General features: G+C 35.9%; 1 protein-coding gene across 4 annotated transcripts; it reads right to left on the bottom strand.

The window, feature by feature from the left end:
* Positions 1–3,690: 3,690 nt before the first annotated feature.
* On the bottom strand, positions 3,691–15,730 carry LOC141819674 (uncharacterized). Of its 4 annotated transcripts, XM_074706925.1 has the most exons (9): positions 15,619–15,730; positions 13,177–13,350; positions 11,761–12,145; positions 11,361–11,644; positions 8,463–8,531; positions 8,317–8,373; positions 6,024–6,076; positions 5,874–5,949; positions 3,691–5,092 (listed from the first exon to the last, which is right to left on the bottom strand). In XM_074706925.1, exons 1-9 carry the CDS (start codon positions 15,660–15,662, stop codon positions 4,099–4,101), a joined length of 2,136 nt encoding a protein of 711 aa, XP_074563026.1. In that variant the 5' UTR covers positions 15,663–15,730; the 3' UTR covers positions 3,691–4,098. The 4 variants fall into 4 exon arrangements, with proteins under 4 accessions (XP_074563026.1, XP_074563028.1, XP_074563027.1 ...); XM_074706927.1 differs by lacking the exon at positions 15,619–15,730 and having other exon boundaries at positions 11,761–12,068; positions 13,177–13,318; XM_074706926.1 differs by lacking the exon at positions 15,619–15,730 and having other exon boundaries at positions 11,761–12,083; positions 13,177–13,318.
* Positions 15,731–17,679: the final 1,949 nt, after the last annotated feature.

Consider the following 17,679-nt stretch of genomic DNA (forward strand, 5'->3'; position numbering starts at 1 on the left):
ATTAATTTTGGAAGTGGGATGGTTTTTCCTCTTAGTTTAATTATCTATTGAGTAAATTCAAAAGTACGAGTAGCTCCTAATGCAGTGATTTTAAAGACTAATGAAGGTCTACTTGCATCCCTTATGGTAAATAAGCAACTAGAACTATGCAACTGTATATATATAGTTTTCCAAAAATAAAAATAAAAATAATGATTTGTTTTTCAGTTTAGTAAATATTACATTAAATTATTATAATTGAATCTGTTTTGTGTATTACCGCAAAGCAATTTATCATATCACGTACTCAATTTTAAAAAATATATTTAGAAATTTTAAAAAGAATAATTAAATGTTAAGGAGTAGTGTTCTTATCTTTCCAATTGTTGAAAAGAAACCCTTTACATATAAAAAATGCCCACTTATTGATTAACATATATAATACAATTTTAAACTTTGTGTGATCTTATTTATAATAAATAGTCCTTTCTAATTATAAACAATAAAACATTTTAAAATTAACACCAAAAAAAAAAAAAGAAGAAAACGAGCATCACGAGAAAGTGGTTAATAAACTAACATAAGAGAGATAAGGACACAAGGATTAGTCCTAACCACTTTTGATTATTTTAATGACAATCTCATTGGGACTAATACCGTGCATTAATATTATATCATCCCAATTAATTAATTAATTAATTTTTGAAAAATTCCTGTTTATTTAATTAGCACGGGCAACTGCAACCATTTGGAGTGTTGTGAAGAAAGCAAGGAAGAGGAAGAAGAAGAAGGTCTTTTTGAACCACTTTTCCCCTTTGTCCCTCCTGCTTCTCTGCTGCCCTTAGTGGAGTGCTGTCCCCAAAGAGAAAAAAAGCTAATTGCCTTTTCAATATTTTATTTTATGCCCAAATATATTATATATATATATATATATTTATTTTATTTTTTATGCTGACAAATTTCCACCTTTGTCGCCATAAACAACACATTCTTGCCTTTGTAAGTTTGAATAATGTCTTCTTTCCTTTCTATGTATAACCAAACTTTGTAGTTAAAGTTCTACACATAGAATATATAGGACTCGAGATTATAATAATGAACATGAAAGAAACACTATGTTAGAAGTATAATGGTGCCCATCTACCATAAATTCGAAGTTCCATTCAAGAACTAACAACTCAAACAACTCTTCTTTGGCAATAACACTCCCCCTTTTATAGGACAACATGCTACACTTACATCCAAGAAAAATCCTAAAAGACCATGTGAGTTTGAAGCCCATTACACTCCATTGGACTCTTAAAGATCTAATTAACCTATTGGGGTCCAAATTAAGCTAATTGAGCTGTATGGTTTGCCATTTGCAAGCCTTGATTTATTCGATTAGTCTATTGAGTGCTTCCTTCATAATCTTCGTATGAGCTCTTATAAGGGTCTTCTAATTGCCTTAGAACGAGCTTCTCCTTCACTTTGATGGCTTTAGTTATTTGAGCCTCCTCTATTTGCTCTATGCAACTTGAAGATTCTTCCTCGAATCAGCTACACCTACATCAAAAGGAGAGAAATCAACAACATTAAAGATAACATTTACACTAAATTCATCCGGTAACTTGAGCTTGTATGCATTGTCATTGATCCGAGGTAATGACTTGAAAAGGTGTCTCTCTTTGATAGTGCATCTTAGTACCTCATTTGTCTAGGAACTTTTCCTTAATTTCTCAAACGCATCCAAATCCAATCTCCAAGTTCAAAGATAATCTTTCTTTGTCCCTTGGTGGTTTATTTAGCATACTGTTTAATATTCTTTTTAATCTACTGTTTAACATTCTTATGCGTTTGCTTCATCAATTTCCTATGAGTTCGATATAACATAGTTAGATTACGATGAGAGACCAAAAAAAAGAGTTGAATCTTTGAAGTAATATCTTGTGGTCAGCCGTAACTTTTTAATTTACCTTCTCATAAATAATCGATATGAAACAAGGTTTCTGAAGACGAGAGATAAAAAAAAACGGCCGTAACCGATGGTGGTAGGGTGGGTGCACGCTGTCCGGCGCTGTGTCTGCCCAACTTTGCGGCAGCTGCACGACCTTTTGGTCGATCACTCGCAGCTGCAGCCCTGCAGCAGGCCGCCGGCCATCATTAACGCTGCACTGCCCGTCACTCACTCGGTCAGTCAAGGCGGTCAGCGGGTAATCATAAGCAACCCCAACGCGTGCGCGCAAAAGCCACCACCAGCAGCAGCCAGGCAAGCCACTGCCCCCACTGCCCGCTGCTGGTGGGTGCAGTACCACGAGGACCCGCACCGCACTCGATCGATTCACAGTTAATTCACAGTCGAAGATCTTGTTCTTCCTGTCAGCACGCTTAGAGTAGCATCAGTGACAGAGATGGTGAGTTCTTATATATCCAAATATCCAATGTCACATGGAAACATACAACTAGTAGTGAAAGATTAAAAAGAAAAGAAAACCATTAAGGTTGTTGTTAAATGCATTTGACCTACCTAATCACCAACTGTCGTAGTATATATAGTAGTGTGTATGAGAAGAATCAGGGATAAAAATCTAAAGGACGTTCCTTATTATAACAGCTATGAAATCGGAATATGATTAAATTCGCATTGTAGTAGCTATGAAATCCTAATTACTAATTTTATATATTTATATATGTTGTTTGTATCAAATTTTTATTAGAATGGTGAATTATTTAAGATAGTTTGATTGATCAATCTTATGCTACTCTACGGCCAACCGATTTGTCAGTGAACCATTCCTTGAATTCCTACTACAAATCTCTCCTTTAAGAGGTGAAGAAATTTCCTAAAAAAAATATTTCTCTTACAAATATACAAATAAACAAAACACAAGAGAAAAACAATACTCTTCTTCTTCTGTTCTACAAAAGTGGAATCTACTATCCTAGCGGTCCCACACGGTTGATCCACGATCATTTGTGAGGAAGTAAATCGAGAAATTGTAGTTGATCACGACGAAAGAAAAATAATACTCAAATAATGGATAAGACTGCTTAAATGAGTATCTTTTGTTTGATTTTATTTGACTCAGATCATTTTTAGTATACTGAAATTAAGAAAAAAAAAACTTATTTGGCCAATAACTAGTTGCTAATTGATTAAAGATCTTTCAGGCTCGACTCAAATCCATTACAGTTGACTCGATCAAATTCAGTTGATTTAATTGGATAAGATTGTAAACTTATTTGCCAACCTATTATTTAATTGACTCTTATTCATCGACTCAACTAATTTTAGTCGATCCGAGTGGTTATGACAACATGCTTATCCTATTTAATCAACTTGAATCCAATAGAGATCATCTTCCACTACTAATTGACCACTTAACAACTTCAGTCAGCTCAAGCCAAAGTAGTTACTTTCTGTTCACAAGAAAAATATTTATAATTAACTCTTGAATCGACTCTATACTTTATTTGAACTGACTAGTCCATGGAATTTACTCAATGATCTTAACTTAGATCGATCTCAAATGACAAAACTCTTGGGAAACTTTACATGTAGGAATTGCTTGTTAAGTAGCTTGATCTACGACGCATCCTGTGAAACATATGAATTATGTTCGTGTCAAATTGAATAAAGGAAACAAATCATCACCATCACACAAAATGACTAGAGAGAATATCCAATTGAGGAGGCTATCCAAATCAACCAACTCTAAAGGATGGCTACAAACAACTGAGCAACCAAATATGATGTGGAAGATTCCACAAAATCTCATCCTTCATCTCCATAACTCCAAAATCAACCTTTGTTTTCAGTCAAAGATAACTGAAACTGTCAAAAGGAAAACAACTAAGAGCAAGAAACCCACGCTGACACAATGAGGATTAAGGTAAATCTCTAAGAACAAATTACATCAAGCAGATCAATAGCGATTAGCTTGATCTCAGTAAAGATGGATACTCCTTGCGACCAACAAGTTCAAGACTCGCTCTGCAGAAAAACATTCCGGTTGGTTACAGATGTCGGTACTGCAATGACTGGGTTGGATAGGAGCTGAAGCCTAGAATGTACAAGCTCTCACAGCCAACAGACAGAAACAAAGGGTAATCACAGTAAAAAAGAACAAAAATATCATCTTAATTTTCAGGTACAATTTCTTCTGCTCCTCTATGCTCTGTGCCATTGCCTTCAATTTTTCTCTGGCTTCCACTAGGTTTTCTAAGTCTTAAAGTGGTTTTAGTTCTGGGCTGCTTTTGTGGTGGATCCACCAGTAGAAGGCGAGACATGACATAAGCTAAAAGCTCCTCCCTGTGTGAGAATGTGAAATCCAAATGAGCGTACTCGAATTCCTTGTAAGACACCTCAACATCTGCCTTACGCATAAGCACATAGTGCCTTTTCACCATCGAAGGTCGAATAACCTTGTCTTTTCGCCCTGCAACTAGATCGACAGGAATGCCAATGAGATTGTAATGTTGTCCCAGGTCCAGAGGCTGCGGTGTTCCATATGCTTTCATATTCGCAGCTGCACTTCCATAATCAAACATTATAAATTTCTTTGAGTGTTTAATCTGAGCGAGGTGAAGTGCAACATAAAGTGATACCCCAGGCATGTCATACATATTATAATGAGGTAGGCCAAGCACTCCAATCCAATTTGAGCTATCACCACCGACAACGTAGCTCATAAGAGTCTGAACAAGGCCTCCTAAAGCAGGATAGTTCTGGAAATCTCTGGCCAACTTGTTAATAAGCATTCGGAAGAATCGAGTCGGTATGTAGAGTCCAGGAACAATGGTGGCAATCACAGGCCCAAGCAGTAGCATAACTTTCGCCATAAGTGTAAATACTATAGTAGAGTCATCATGAAAGCCAGCAGGTGACAACAAGATCAATCTTGATAACCTGTGAGGTATTAAATTGATTCTAGATGTTATGACATACATCAGCATAACTGCTCCTCCCAGGCTGTGGGAAATTGCACACAGTTTGCAAGGCTGATCACGTACTTCTTCACCTGAATCAGGTTTAGAAAGTTCATTTAGTTCGGCAGTTTTTATCTCATGTATCTTTTCTATCATAGCAGGTATGTCTTTTGTTGCATGCTCATTGATCGAGTACCTCCAGTACCTGCACAAATTTGGCTTTAGATACATTCTGCTGACAAACATAATGGGTTAAACTCAATCACTGTAAAGTAACAGATCTCAAAGAACTTAGAATTTTGTACAAGTTATGTATTTTAATGTATTTTTTATTTCTCTGCATGCCTGATAAGACTAACTTCTCAGAAATAAGTACAACCATGTTCTGTTGCTTTTTTGATAATGATAAAAAAAGACAGCTCATTGCATGAAGCTTCTGTCAATACGGGGTCTCGGGGAAGGGTCTATTGTATGCAACCTTACCCTGCTTTGCAAGAGGTTGTTTCCGAGACTCGAACTCGTGACCTCTAGGTCACATGGCGGTAATTTTACCGTTGCACCAAGGCTCCCCTTCTTGCTTATTTGATAATGATGATGAACAAAAATTGCACTTGTTTGTCTAACCTCGTAGTATAACATGAAATATTAAACGTATCACATGTTGGAGGTCTTTCCTTTAGTCATCAAAACTCCAGATGAAGTAGTAGAAAGTGAGAATTTGAATATGAGATTGTATGGAGTTTGGTTAAAATAATAATTCCAATAAATGAGAGGAAATCATCATCATCATAATTTAACTTGGGAAATATACTCAAGCTCTTTGCAAACCAGAGATAATCACCCAATTAAGACTCCAAAAAAATGGTAAAAAAATTACCACTTGACGCACAGTAAATGTTTAGTCGGGCATCAGTGATCAACAATTTATAGGAAATCCTTGGACAAGTGCTGAACTTCAAATCAAGGATTGAGTTATATCAGCTTACTTGTGTGAGGAGATATTAGTATCAACATGCTCTCTTGAAACTAATCCTCGTAAATTCCCAAGAAAAACATCATAACCTGAAAAAAAAACACAGTGTTGGACGACGAGTATTGGTTTTCCATTGTTTATAAATTCATTTGAAGAAAAAAACCTTGATCAAATGCTGCAAATGCAGGAGAACCAACAACTCCATTGGATACCCACCTAACAAAATGTAAAAAATGAAAGAGTTAGATGGTAATCACATAAATATATAACATACATGTGTTAGAACATTGTAACTTTAAGCTCCAATGCATGAAAGGCAGCTAGATATCAAATCAATACATAAAAATAGTTCAATCCATATATGAACTCAGAAAAGATATTTCACTTTCAATGTTATAAATGAAAGATGGTTCCAAAGACTTCTTTCTAAAAGCAATAGCAACATCATGATGCTATATTGTGCTAGCTATGTGAATTGCCACACAACCCACCTCGGTCAGGGAATTGACCCATTAAGCTATCAGGCCCACAGGCCTAAAATGTATAAGCCCAAGCAATAATAGTTCATTCATCAAAGCATTATATAGTTCCTTTGCTAGCCCACAACTCACAATGTTGGTCAGTTTAAGACTTGATGTTCCATCAAAATCCAAAATATAAGTCATAGCTCAAAAGCATCCCTAATTGACTGCATCAAATGGTGGCTACACCAACATACCTTTTTTAACACCTCACCTAATTTGACATTAATTGTCACGACCAATTCTCTTATTAGTCTCAATGTGAAACATAACACATCACACACACACACACACACAATGCAAAAGAAATCTAAGAAATGAAAAATATGTCAAACCATATAGTCTTGAGTTAATTTCAGCAAATTTCTTTTAAGGGATTGATCATTAATAAGGATAGATGTCACCTATATTGATAAAGGGGTGATGTCTCTTGTATTTCACTCATTGGATCTTGCAAAAGTCTTCAATTCATCATTAGAGCAAGTAGCTCATTATTGCCATAAATATGTGATCTCTCTAATCTAAATCATGATCACTAGAGTCACTAAGACTTTTTGATATGGCAATTGATTACTAGCTATTATTCTTTGTAGCATGGTCGGATTTAGACGAAATCAAATTCATTAATAAATAGATATATGGAACTAACAATAGAGGTTGCCTCTTGAATCCATGTAAGTATATTTGATTTTCAACACTAGCAAACACTTATCGACTTATATGTGTGTGCCCTCCTAGACATAGATGAGAAGTTTGTGCTTCTAAATGTGGAAGACTTGCTATGTACTCATTATGTGATCCATGTGTTATGTAATGGATTGGACATTTTGATCCATGGTATGATGTGTTTTGTTACTCATTCCATTCAAGTGCCCTTATAGTAATAATTGTGTGATCTTTAGATGGACACTGTTTCTTATGATATTTGTTCGCTATATTCTTTCATCGATTACATATTAATTTAATCCTAAACTTGTCAAATTTTATTTTGTTAAATTTTTTGATAGTATGCAATATATTCCATGAATGTTGAGTTCCACAAATAATTTTTCTTGGCCTCAAGACTTTCAAGTTAGTAGATACATCTTTTTAGTGGAGCATCATACACAAGACAATAATAGAATATATGAGAAGTTCATGTTATCTACTTAATCTAAGAAAAATAAATTGTTCTATACTTGAGGTTTCAAATTATAATGTGTATGTTTGTTGTATGGTATGTACAGCTAAGAATTGTCACATGTTTTGTATGCTTGAATCATATATACAAGATCACATGTATGCATAACCATAGTTGTTACTTTAAACTTGTGGAAACTGATGAGAGTTTGAGTACAATACAATTTTAGATTGAGTAAACTATATTTTTTTGAATAGCAATGTCACTCAGATGATATTTGAATGATGTGTTATATAATTAAATAAGTAAAAAAATTTGAACGGGAAAGTGGAACTAACACATGGTTTATTTGACATTTCCTGAGTATACCATTTATATATTTAACAAATTATGATAAATTCATCTAGGGGGATGATATATTTTGATTTTAAAAACAGGAAAGTGGAACTAACACATGGTATTTGGTTGGACAAAGCTTTAACCAAAAAATTATAATAAATCACTGTACAAGTAACATAGTGTTATGTCATAAACCAGGGAAATACAATAACTATTTGGAAGGTGAGTCATTATACAAGCCAATGAACATTTTATAGTTAATAGTTTACAATTCAATTTATTGATTTTAATCTTTCTCTCCCCTACAACTTGATTTAACCTGTAAATCAAAGTTTAAAATATCATTTGTGCTAGAGCTTTACTGCCCAATTGGATTGATATGGTTTTGATACCACATCAAAACAATATCAAATGGTAAAGACAGTACAATTTTGCAAGTTAAATAAGGATTAACATCACTTTATTGCGATACTCACCCCATTGAGGAGTCCAATATCCCATGTTGTAAATAGACAACCTTTCCAGAGTCACGCCTGAAATGAAAATTGATTGCATGAGCAGTGAGTAAAAAAAGTCATGAAGAAACCAACAATTTAACCTAAAGAAATAATTCTAGGTAAACCTTGGAATTCTCTCTAAAAGCAGCACATATCCATCAGAAGTAACCACACGAATAGCTTCATATGGATACCTGTAACTCAGACATTCACATCATCAATAGTAGACACATTATGTAAATAGATAACACTGCTGCTGGATCCATTTACAATCAAAGCATATCAAGTTTTCAACAACTAAAACAATAAGCAGATGCCCTGTCAGTCCCAACAATTAGAGATGGCTACATTGTCCCATCCTGCTATTGAGCTCTATGTATGGTTACTTCACCTGTACTACTCGAATCATCTTACATTCCTGAAGTTAATTAGACTCTGAAAATACTTTTTTTAGTTCCCTTCATTTCTCAAATCATCAATTCTCATTATAAAATCTTTGTATTCTGTTTGAATGTTCATATAAATTTAATCTGGTTTCTCAATTTATCATCTTTTGGAACCGCATTAAATAATAACCACCTTATATCTTTTCTATAGTCCTTGCATATGCAACCCCCATGGGCTGGCACAATTTGTTCCTGCATGAGTGTTGCCACAATATGGTCTTGGGGTCAATTCCCAATAGGTGCGGAATGCCCCACCGGATGCCTTGCTCCCCATGCAGAGGGCCGCCGTGCTAAGTGAAACCCCCCATGATTTACCTCCCTTCCAGATCACTTGGAGCAGTACTGGAGGGGCCCCCGGGGTGAGGGTATCACCTTTGCCACAATATAGTTCTCGCATATGCATCTTAGAAATCTCATCAAAGCCCATCAGCAAAATTGAAGAAAAAACTACAAGGCATTTAGATTAGACTAATTCCTTCTCCAAATCACTAAGCAGATCACAACTAAGTTCTAACTGCTATGCCTTTGGGTACCCCCTAACTTTTTTTAACCCGTAAAATTGTAGCCCATCACCCATATTGCCTACAATCGTGAATCTCTTCGCTTTGATCAACATTGTTTCCATCTCCCACTCTCATGCACACCCCTCTAATCTCCAATGACAAACAGTGTCTAGCCCCGTTCTTACTCCTCAAGCATACTCAAAAGCTCGTCCCCTTCTCTCCTCGGTATGAAGGGCAAATTATGACCTTCTCTACTCTTCTCCTTTCTTCTATTACACCATCTTCCTCTCTTCTCTCCTTTGTTGGTCACAACCTTCCTTGTCTCCTTTGTCTACTTCAAACTTCACCCCTCTCCTTCACCAAAAAAACCCTTCTAACCTAGAATGAAAGAGACTGACTGACCAAGAGGAAAATAACTCTGAGAAGCCAAATGAAAATTTGATCAATTGCAAGATGATTAATACAATGACACAACTCTAGTTTTATATACTAGATTCCGTGAGAAAACACAATAATTCCAATTAATTGACTACCACAAATGAAGCAAGCAAATAAAAAAAATATAGTAATTCAAACTAATTCAAAGATGACAATCTACCAAACAATTCAAATTATTTTCCAATAATTCAAATTCAAAATTTGGTCAAATTAAATCTTTCATGATCTTCATGTGTTCCAAGAGGATATCATACATTTCCTTGTAGAACAAGATGTCATCAAAAATAAACTATAAAGAATTTTCATATAAAAGGTTTTAAGGCTTGGTTCATCACCTTGAAGGTATTAGGTGTGTTCAAAAGTCTAAAAGGCATATTTAACACTAATAAAATTTTATCTTGTCTCTTCAAGGTCATTTTCCATTCATCATCAATCCTAATCCTACTTTGATAATACTCACTATGCAAATCAACAATCGAACTCCTACCATTAGCCAAGCATGTCATGAAGTGTAGGTATGAAAACTCTAAGCTCAACAATGATCTTGTATTTCAACACTCTATCTAGCTTGTACAATGTCTTTTTGACTATATAATTCACTTAAGTAACACCCTAATTTTTATTTCTTTCTTCTATAACATAAACTACTATACTAAACTAAGTTCATTGCGCTCTTTACTCCAAAAATAAAAAAACATCATATTTTGATGAGTTCATCATTTACCTTGTCTTATATCGTTCATATCTATGTAGATTACTACTATTCTTAATCTTGACGAGGCTAAATGATTTTCCTAATTTTCACAATCACTCATTTATACAGTTATCAGAGCCTATTCTTGATTTTCATCAAGCTAAGTGGTTTTCCTTATTTTCACGACCTCAATGCACATAGAACAAACGTGTTAGCCATTGATGAGTGTGTTGTGTGGTATCTAGCCAAAAGAAAACTATCACTATATGTAATTTTGCAACAAGTTTAAGCAAGTTTGATCCCAACAAAATCATTCTCCTTTATTTGAGCTCCCTTCTCTCACGAATCAAAGGAGAGCTTGTGTTGTCTCCTCTACTTATGAATGCTAATTATGTTGAGTCGCTATATATGGTCCCTCTATTCCAACATGCTATCTAGCTTGTCCACTATCTTTTCAACTATGTAATTCACTAATGTATCAGTCTACTTTTGTAACATAAAATATTGCGCTCTTTACTCTAAAAATAAAAAAAATCATGTTTTGAAATTCATTATTTAACTTATTGTTGTTCACTCACTTTAAACCCATGTTTAGACCCCAATGGATTTTACCATATAGAATATAACATGATTGCCAACATTATTGGCATCTACATAATACATTAAGAAATAGAAAGCTTACACAAGGCACTCACCCATCACTTCCAATCAGCCACACACGTTGTTGGTGTTTGACATTGGATGTGTGGTAGTGGTAGATGTGTTTGTGGGAGGGTGGGTATCAGAGAAAGATCTTGAACATTTTGGAACTATCATGATGGACTTCAATCAAGACATCTAACTTCAATAACTTGATTCAGTTTTACTGACATCTACATAATGCATTAAGAAATAGAAAGTTTACATGAGATACCAAAGACAAACAATAATAAAAGCTCTTACCCAAGTTCAGTTATGACATCTTGGCATGTCCGAGCATCAGTGTTAAGAGAGTAATGAAGTGTGCGCCTCCTTTCTGTTGGTGTTGGATCAGTATCACCAATAGTAGCTGTTGGAAAAACCATGTCTATGTTACTGTCATGATTACCAATCGCAGCACCTCCATTAGAAGAGATCAACGCAACAACTTTCCTACAAACTTCTGAAGGGGAGAGGAGCAAGTGTGCAGCCTTATGGGCAATTTCAAAGGTTGATTCAATGAATATTTCTATTGCTAGATGGAGATCCTACAAAAATGTAACAAATTTATTAAAATAACACAAGTAAAACATGATGTAATCATACTTAATCTAAATTATGTGTCTGCTAAATTAACTGTTTGGGAATGTCGCCATCATAATACCTCAATTACCCCTCGCCTCCTATCAGTGGTGCGTTGAAGAACATGATCCTTTGTTTGAAGAAATCTTCTTGTCAGGCGAGGGCTTGCAAGCTGATTAACACTTATGTTGCCTGCTGCTCCACCTCTCCTAAAACATTTGAAGAACCACAGAAAAAAGGCTACAGGCCAAAGTGTCCAAGCTAGGAAAATTTTGATCAGACGTATTATACGCCGATCATATCTATTAACTGTGCTGCTATTTGATAATCTTGAAGCCTGAGACATTGGAGACATAGGACAGATGTTCTCATCATAATCTTCTTCACCAGCTACAGAATAAGCATCTAAGGAAGTTTCAGGATCTAAAGACAACTCATGAACAAGCATGTTGAATGAAGAAACACCACTGTCAAATGAGAAAAAAAAATTACTTGGAGAACAAAAGAATAATAGGAGAAAAAATAGTATTTTTTTATTAACTACCTTAGATCCAAAAGAAGAATATGTTAGATTCTCTCTGCATTCTCATCCACAAAAATAAATGAAAACAAGTTTTCCTTTGGTAGAAGAGTGCATTGAATATAAGTTGTTGATGGGATGTTTAAAATTTTATATCAGGATCTATAACAAATAAATCTCAATTATAATGTACGTAGCTTCTAGCTAGCAGAAAAAGCAGAGCACTTGGGAGAACAAGAAGATCCTGTCACCAACTCATCATTGATCAAATTAAGGTTCCACTCTATTTCTTATGTTCATCACCTTCAAAAGTTAGAAAAGTTTTAACTTCTACCCCTAAAAAGAAGGAAAGTTGGAGGGAGAAAAAGTAGGAGAGATGCATAAGTTAATCTTGTATACTCGAAGAAAAAGTGAAGTGAGATAGAAAGTTAGAGTGTTACAAAAACACTATTTTTCTTCCAAATTTTATCATCCCAAATCTGAGAAGAAGAAAAAAGTTGAGGGGGAGAGACTCATAACAGTCTCACAGAATCTAAGCAATTGGTTCTCTATAAATAGTAAACAACATATTGTATTTTATCCAGTTTTCTTTACTAAATTATATGCCCAGCGATACAATGATCATTCTCAGAGATCCTTGCTCAGGACTATAAACAAAACAAAAAAAAGGACAAATAAGATAATCACCAAAGTGAATAACCTTGTCCATTTAATTGAAACAACAAGCTTTAGCTCATTCACTTCCCTAGGTCTTAAAATATATTACTACATTCTAACATTTCCCCTAATGCATCTACTTTTACAACCGTGTAGTTGATTTTCATGAGAATGGATTGTCAATTTACTTAAGAATCATAAAATTAGGTATAAAAGGTTTATGAAAATTGAAAACTAACTCAAACTAACTATAGAATAAGAAAAATAAGGGGGGAAAAGCATAAATGTATATCACATAAAAAGCAGCACCCTGAAACATACTTCTCCATCCATCTAGGAAGGCGAGGTCCACGTAAAGTGGGTCTGAGCTCCCAATCATGGATCCCCTCTAAAATGTTGGTCTTCCCTGGCAGTAAGGACAATAGAAGTGCTGAAACACCATTTATTAGCCTTGCGATATTGATCAGAGATTCATACGTGAACGTCTTCACTGACCTGCAAGACAATGTTGGAGGGATCAAGAAAGAAACTATCTTTTAATTAGGGTAAAATCCCAAGAACAAAAAGTGTATGTAGCTACTTATTCCAATAGAAAAAAAAGCTTTATAATTGCACATGTAAGCCACATATGTGTATGTAACACCCTAGGCCACCTTCAAAGTCCGCCTGGGTGGTTACATAAGCGAGCCAAAATGGGCCTTTCTAAAATTAAAACCACACCAAGGAATTTGCTTTTTTGATATACAACAAATAATATCAATGACATGGTTAAGGAGTAAGAATAATATTCCTTCCAAATCTCGGAATAAACATTTTAACCACGGAACAAACTTATGGATAATTATAATAATTAGTTAAGCCAGAGTGTCAAACAATAGTTCATAAGTTCCTAATCCAATAATTGTTTGTGTGTGTATATATATACACTCCTAAAAAGTTTGTATTTTTAAAGCAGTAACATGAAATTTGCTTTCAGTTACATACTAGAGTCTTTGTAAAGTTATCTATACAAATACAGAAATATGGGCATTATTCAAGAAGAGCACTTTCTTTCATTGACAGAAAACATAATTCAAAAGCATATTTGTCCTTTACAAAAGATGATAGTTAGACAGGTTTCCATACCAACTTCCAAACTTGTGACATTGCATATAAACCACAAAAGCCCAACCACATCCAAATATACAACGTTACTATCTTCACACCCAAATACATAAATGAAAAAGAACTCAAACTAAATTAATCTTTGATTAACTGTTAAAAGAAACATGACATAAAACAGAAAATAATGAAATGGATTAAGAAGTTCATGTTTAATATATTTCTATATGTATTACTATATCAAAAGATGCGGATGGTGTGTTAGCAGTTGTAGTTGTCAGAAAAAAGCCACAGGTAGGATTGAGTTTAATCTGAGCTCCATTCTAATAAATTTCCACATATGACAAGATATTCCTGCAGTTTAAATCCCATGTATGTGTGTCTGATTCAGATTCCTTCGAATAAAGTAGAATAATCTCCTGGAAACAACATAAGGGGTAAACTCAAAAAGTTGACTGCTACTAGACATGCAATAGAAGCCCTGAAGGCAAACTTAGGAACAGAAGCAAAGTTAACTGATCAATTAGCCTTATAACCCTAGCCGGATTTCTAATATCCCACTTCCAACCCTCTTTCATAATCCCCATTTCTTATAACTCCACCCATTGAATTTGCATTGCTTTTCTTTCTCTAAACACACAATAACACCAAATGATAAATAATTAATACTAGGCATACGATAAGAGCCCCCAAGATAAAGTTTAGAACAGAAACAAGTTGAAGTGTCTTATCCCAAATGGTAAGCATGGAGACACCTGTTGCTTGAGGTTTCGAGTTCGAATCCTCTTAGCAACATATATTTGTTGACTGAGGTGCTGTGCGATTCAAGTCTTAGCTCGGCTAAGGTGCTGTTTCGGCAGTACGCTCTTATCAACCTAGTGGTACCGTGCCTCCAAAAAATCCCTTAGGGGGTTTTCTGATATGGGGCCGTTTCGACGGTGGGGTCGGTCACTATAAAAAGTTTACACACTACAGTTTTCTGTCCCCGGGGCAATGCTGCAACGGTAGGACATCCGGGTTGTAACTCAGGGACCCGCGGTTCGATCCCCAGCTACGGCGTATTTGCAGGAATTTTCCTCCAAATGGGGAACGCAATCAAAGGATGCTGGGCATCTGGATTAGCCGCCGTATGCGCTTCCCGATTTACCTTGGTGGTCGGTGGGAAACTTCTGTGGGACCGGGCCGGCCACCCCAGAGATGTGGCTACTGAGATTATCATTTTTTTTTCTTTAGAACAGAAACAAAGCCAACTGACCAATTTTATCACCCTAGCTGGATTTCTAGCATCCTAACCCCCCTTCGCAATCATTATCCATTTCTCATAACTCCACCAAATGAAATGGCCGCCATATTGCATCTCTAAGAATATATTTCACAGTAGTTAAATCGTAAGATTGGTATGGCGGCAAAAGGAAGTAACGCAAACCCTTCTCCCTTTGTCCCCCTTTTTCTAGCAAGAAAGGCAGCATCTTTCATCACAGAGGTCACCTACTCATCTAAAATGCATTTTAGGGGAAAATTGTAATTCAACTAAAATAAATCAAGCAAATCAAATTCCAAGAGACATTCAAACCAACATAAGCCCGATCACGGGAACAGTATTTCAACACGAATTCAAAAGGAGGGGGCACATCAATGAAAAAAGACGGAAACGGAACGAACTCCTTGGTGACAGCGAGTAGATGATCCACGAATCGCCGCAACATGATCCCTCCTGCCGCTTCGCCGGGAACAAAACCCTAGAATTAATTCCAGGGAACCAATCGACGCGGCCAAACAAGGGGGGGGGGGGGGGGGGGGGGGGGGGGGGGGGGGGGGGGGGCGGGAGGATAACGCGAACCAGCAAGATTGTCAAGATTGTCGGGGTCGCTTAGATCGGAGCTTATTAGAATCCACGCTTCGGGGCTTCTCTTTGTCGCCGCCGAGCAACTGGCGCACGCAAATTCTGTCGGAAGCCGGGGAGCAAGACGCGTCGATGGCTGCCGCACAAGGATTATTATGCACACGGCCGTATAAAGAGTGGAACGGGATGGCCGCACGTGGCTGGCAGACACCGAGACACGAAAGAACGATGTCGGCTGGAGACGGGGACTTATTCCGAAGATACCCACAACTTCTACCCGCAGTGCGAGCTCAACGTGTGGCAAAGGTTAACGGGAGGTGATTTGGGTTCCACTCATTGTCGCATTTTAGCAAATGGAAAAATTTGAGCATTTTCATCTTCACAACTGCCTAAGTGAATTAGAAAGCATAATGGGGTCGTTTTAGTCTAAGTGCTTTATCTAAACGGTAAGCATTACTCTAAAATTTTAGTAATATATAATTATTAATTGAGGTGCTATTTTGACAATTGACTTTTATTAACATAGTGATATCGTACCTTCAAAAAATCTCTTAGGGAGTTTTATAATATGAAACCGTTTTGGTGATGTGGTTGGTTACTATAAAAAGTTTACCCAATACAATTTTTTAGTAACTTATCCCAAGTGGTATCATGAGATTTTTGATTATTCGAGTCCTCAAAATAGTTTAAATTGCCTTCTGGAGCATAGCTGAGTTGGTTATGACGGAGCAGAGTTGTAGAAGAGGGTAAAAGTTCGAATCTTGACAAAGCCGGACAATATCCTCCTCTGTCGTGGCCAACTGCAGTTTCTCGATTTACGGCAATATCTTCCTCATCGTGATGATTGTGACACCATTGGGATGATTGAATTCCACATAAGATTTTGGTGGGAAATTTGCTTATAGAGTCATGGTTAATAAATATCAAAATTATTTGAACCTTATAGATTTGCAAGTGTTCCACAAGCATAATCAAGTTAGTACTTAGATAGTAGATTGTCATAAGAGAGTAAAGATTGATTTATTGATAGAATAATTCTTTGAAAATAAAATTTTTTCCATCTGAAAAGGCCACTTGATTACTGTGTCAAAAGTCACTCAATTACTATGATTTATTCTCTTCAAATCACTATGGAGTCAGCGGAGCATCCGAGGTGAGCGTCTTCATCTTGTAGATTTGCAATTATAATGATTCATTTACTAACTAAAACAAGTATCTCTGTAGAGGTTCTTCATTAATAATTTGGGAGAAACAACTTATATTATAGATATATGGATCTAAGAAATTAAAGAAATTATTAAATAATTCAAATAAAGGATGAAGGATGACTTAAGGAAGTGCTATGTACGAGGTTAAGTGCACTCAAAAACAAGTACCTTAATGGGAGATGACTTCAAAAGGAAGGCAAACTTATAGCGAGTTGATTATTGAGAAAAATTATACTTGGATTGAAATAGAATCTTAATATAGATTCGTCCTTAAAAGTGATCATAGATAGTGTACTAGTTGACTAACGATTGAGTCGTAAACTCAACAGCTTAGAATAAAAGGATTCAATAGATACTCTAAATTGTATTTTAAATTTATTTGAACTATCAAAATAATAAACAATCTATTATCCAAGACTCGATTCGATTAACAAATACAACTCGGCGATTATTGAATTGTTGTCCATGGTTTGATCTATGCCCGGTTCAGTCGAACCTAGTTCGGCTAGGCCTACATTTCTACGCGCAGAATTTTGCCAAATTTCTTGCATTAATCCCATCGCAGAATAATAATATTTTTCTGATAAGGAAAAAATAAATAAAATGTATTTATTAAACATGAGGAGGAGATAAGCACGCAAGGAGCGGCTGACGTCACGAAAGCGACAGCCC

The sequence above is a fragment of the Curcuma longa genome, unplaced genomic scaffold (assembly GCF_044706935.1).
Source record: "Curcuma longa cultivar G26 ecotype Majalengka, Jawa Barat unplaced genomic scaffold, ITB_CL_G26_1.1 utg134316_np1212_261454_RagTag, whole genome shotgun sequence".
In the NCBI taxonomy this organism is placed as follows: domain Eukaryota; kingdom Viridiplantae; phylum Streptophyta; class Magnoliopsida; order Zingiberales; family Zingiberaceae; genus Curcuma; species Curcuma longa.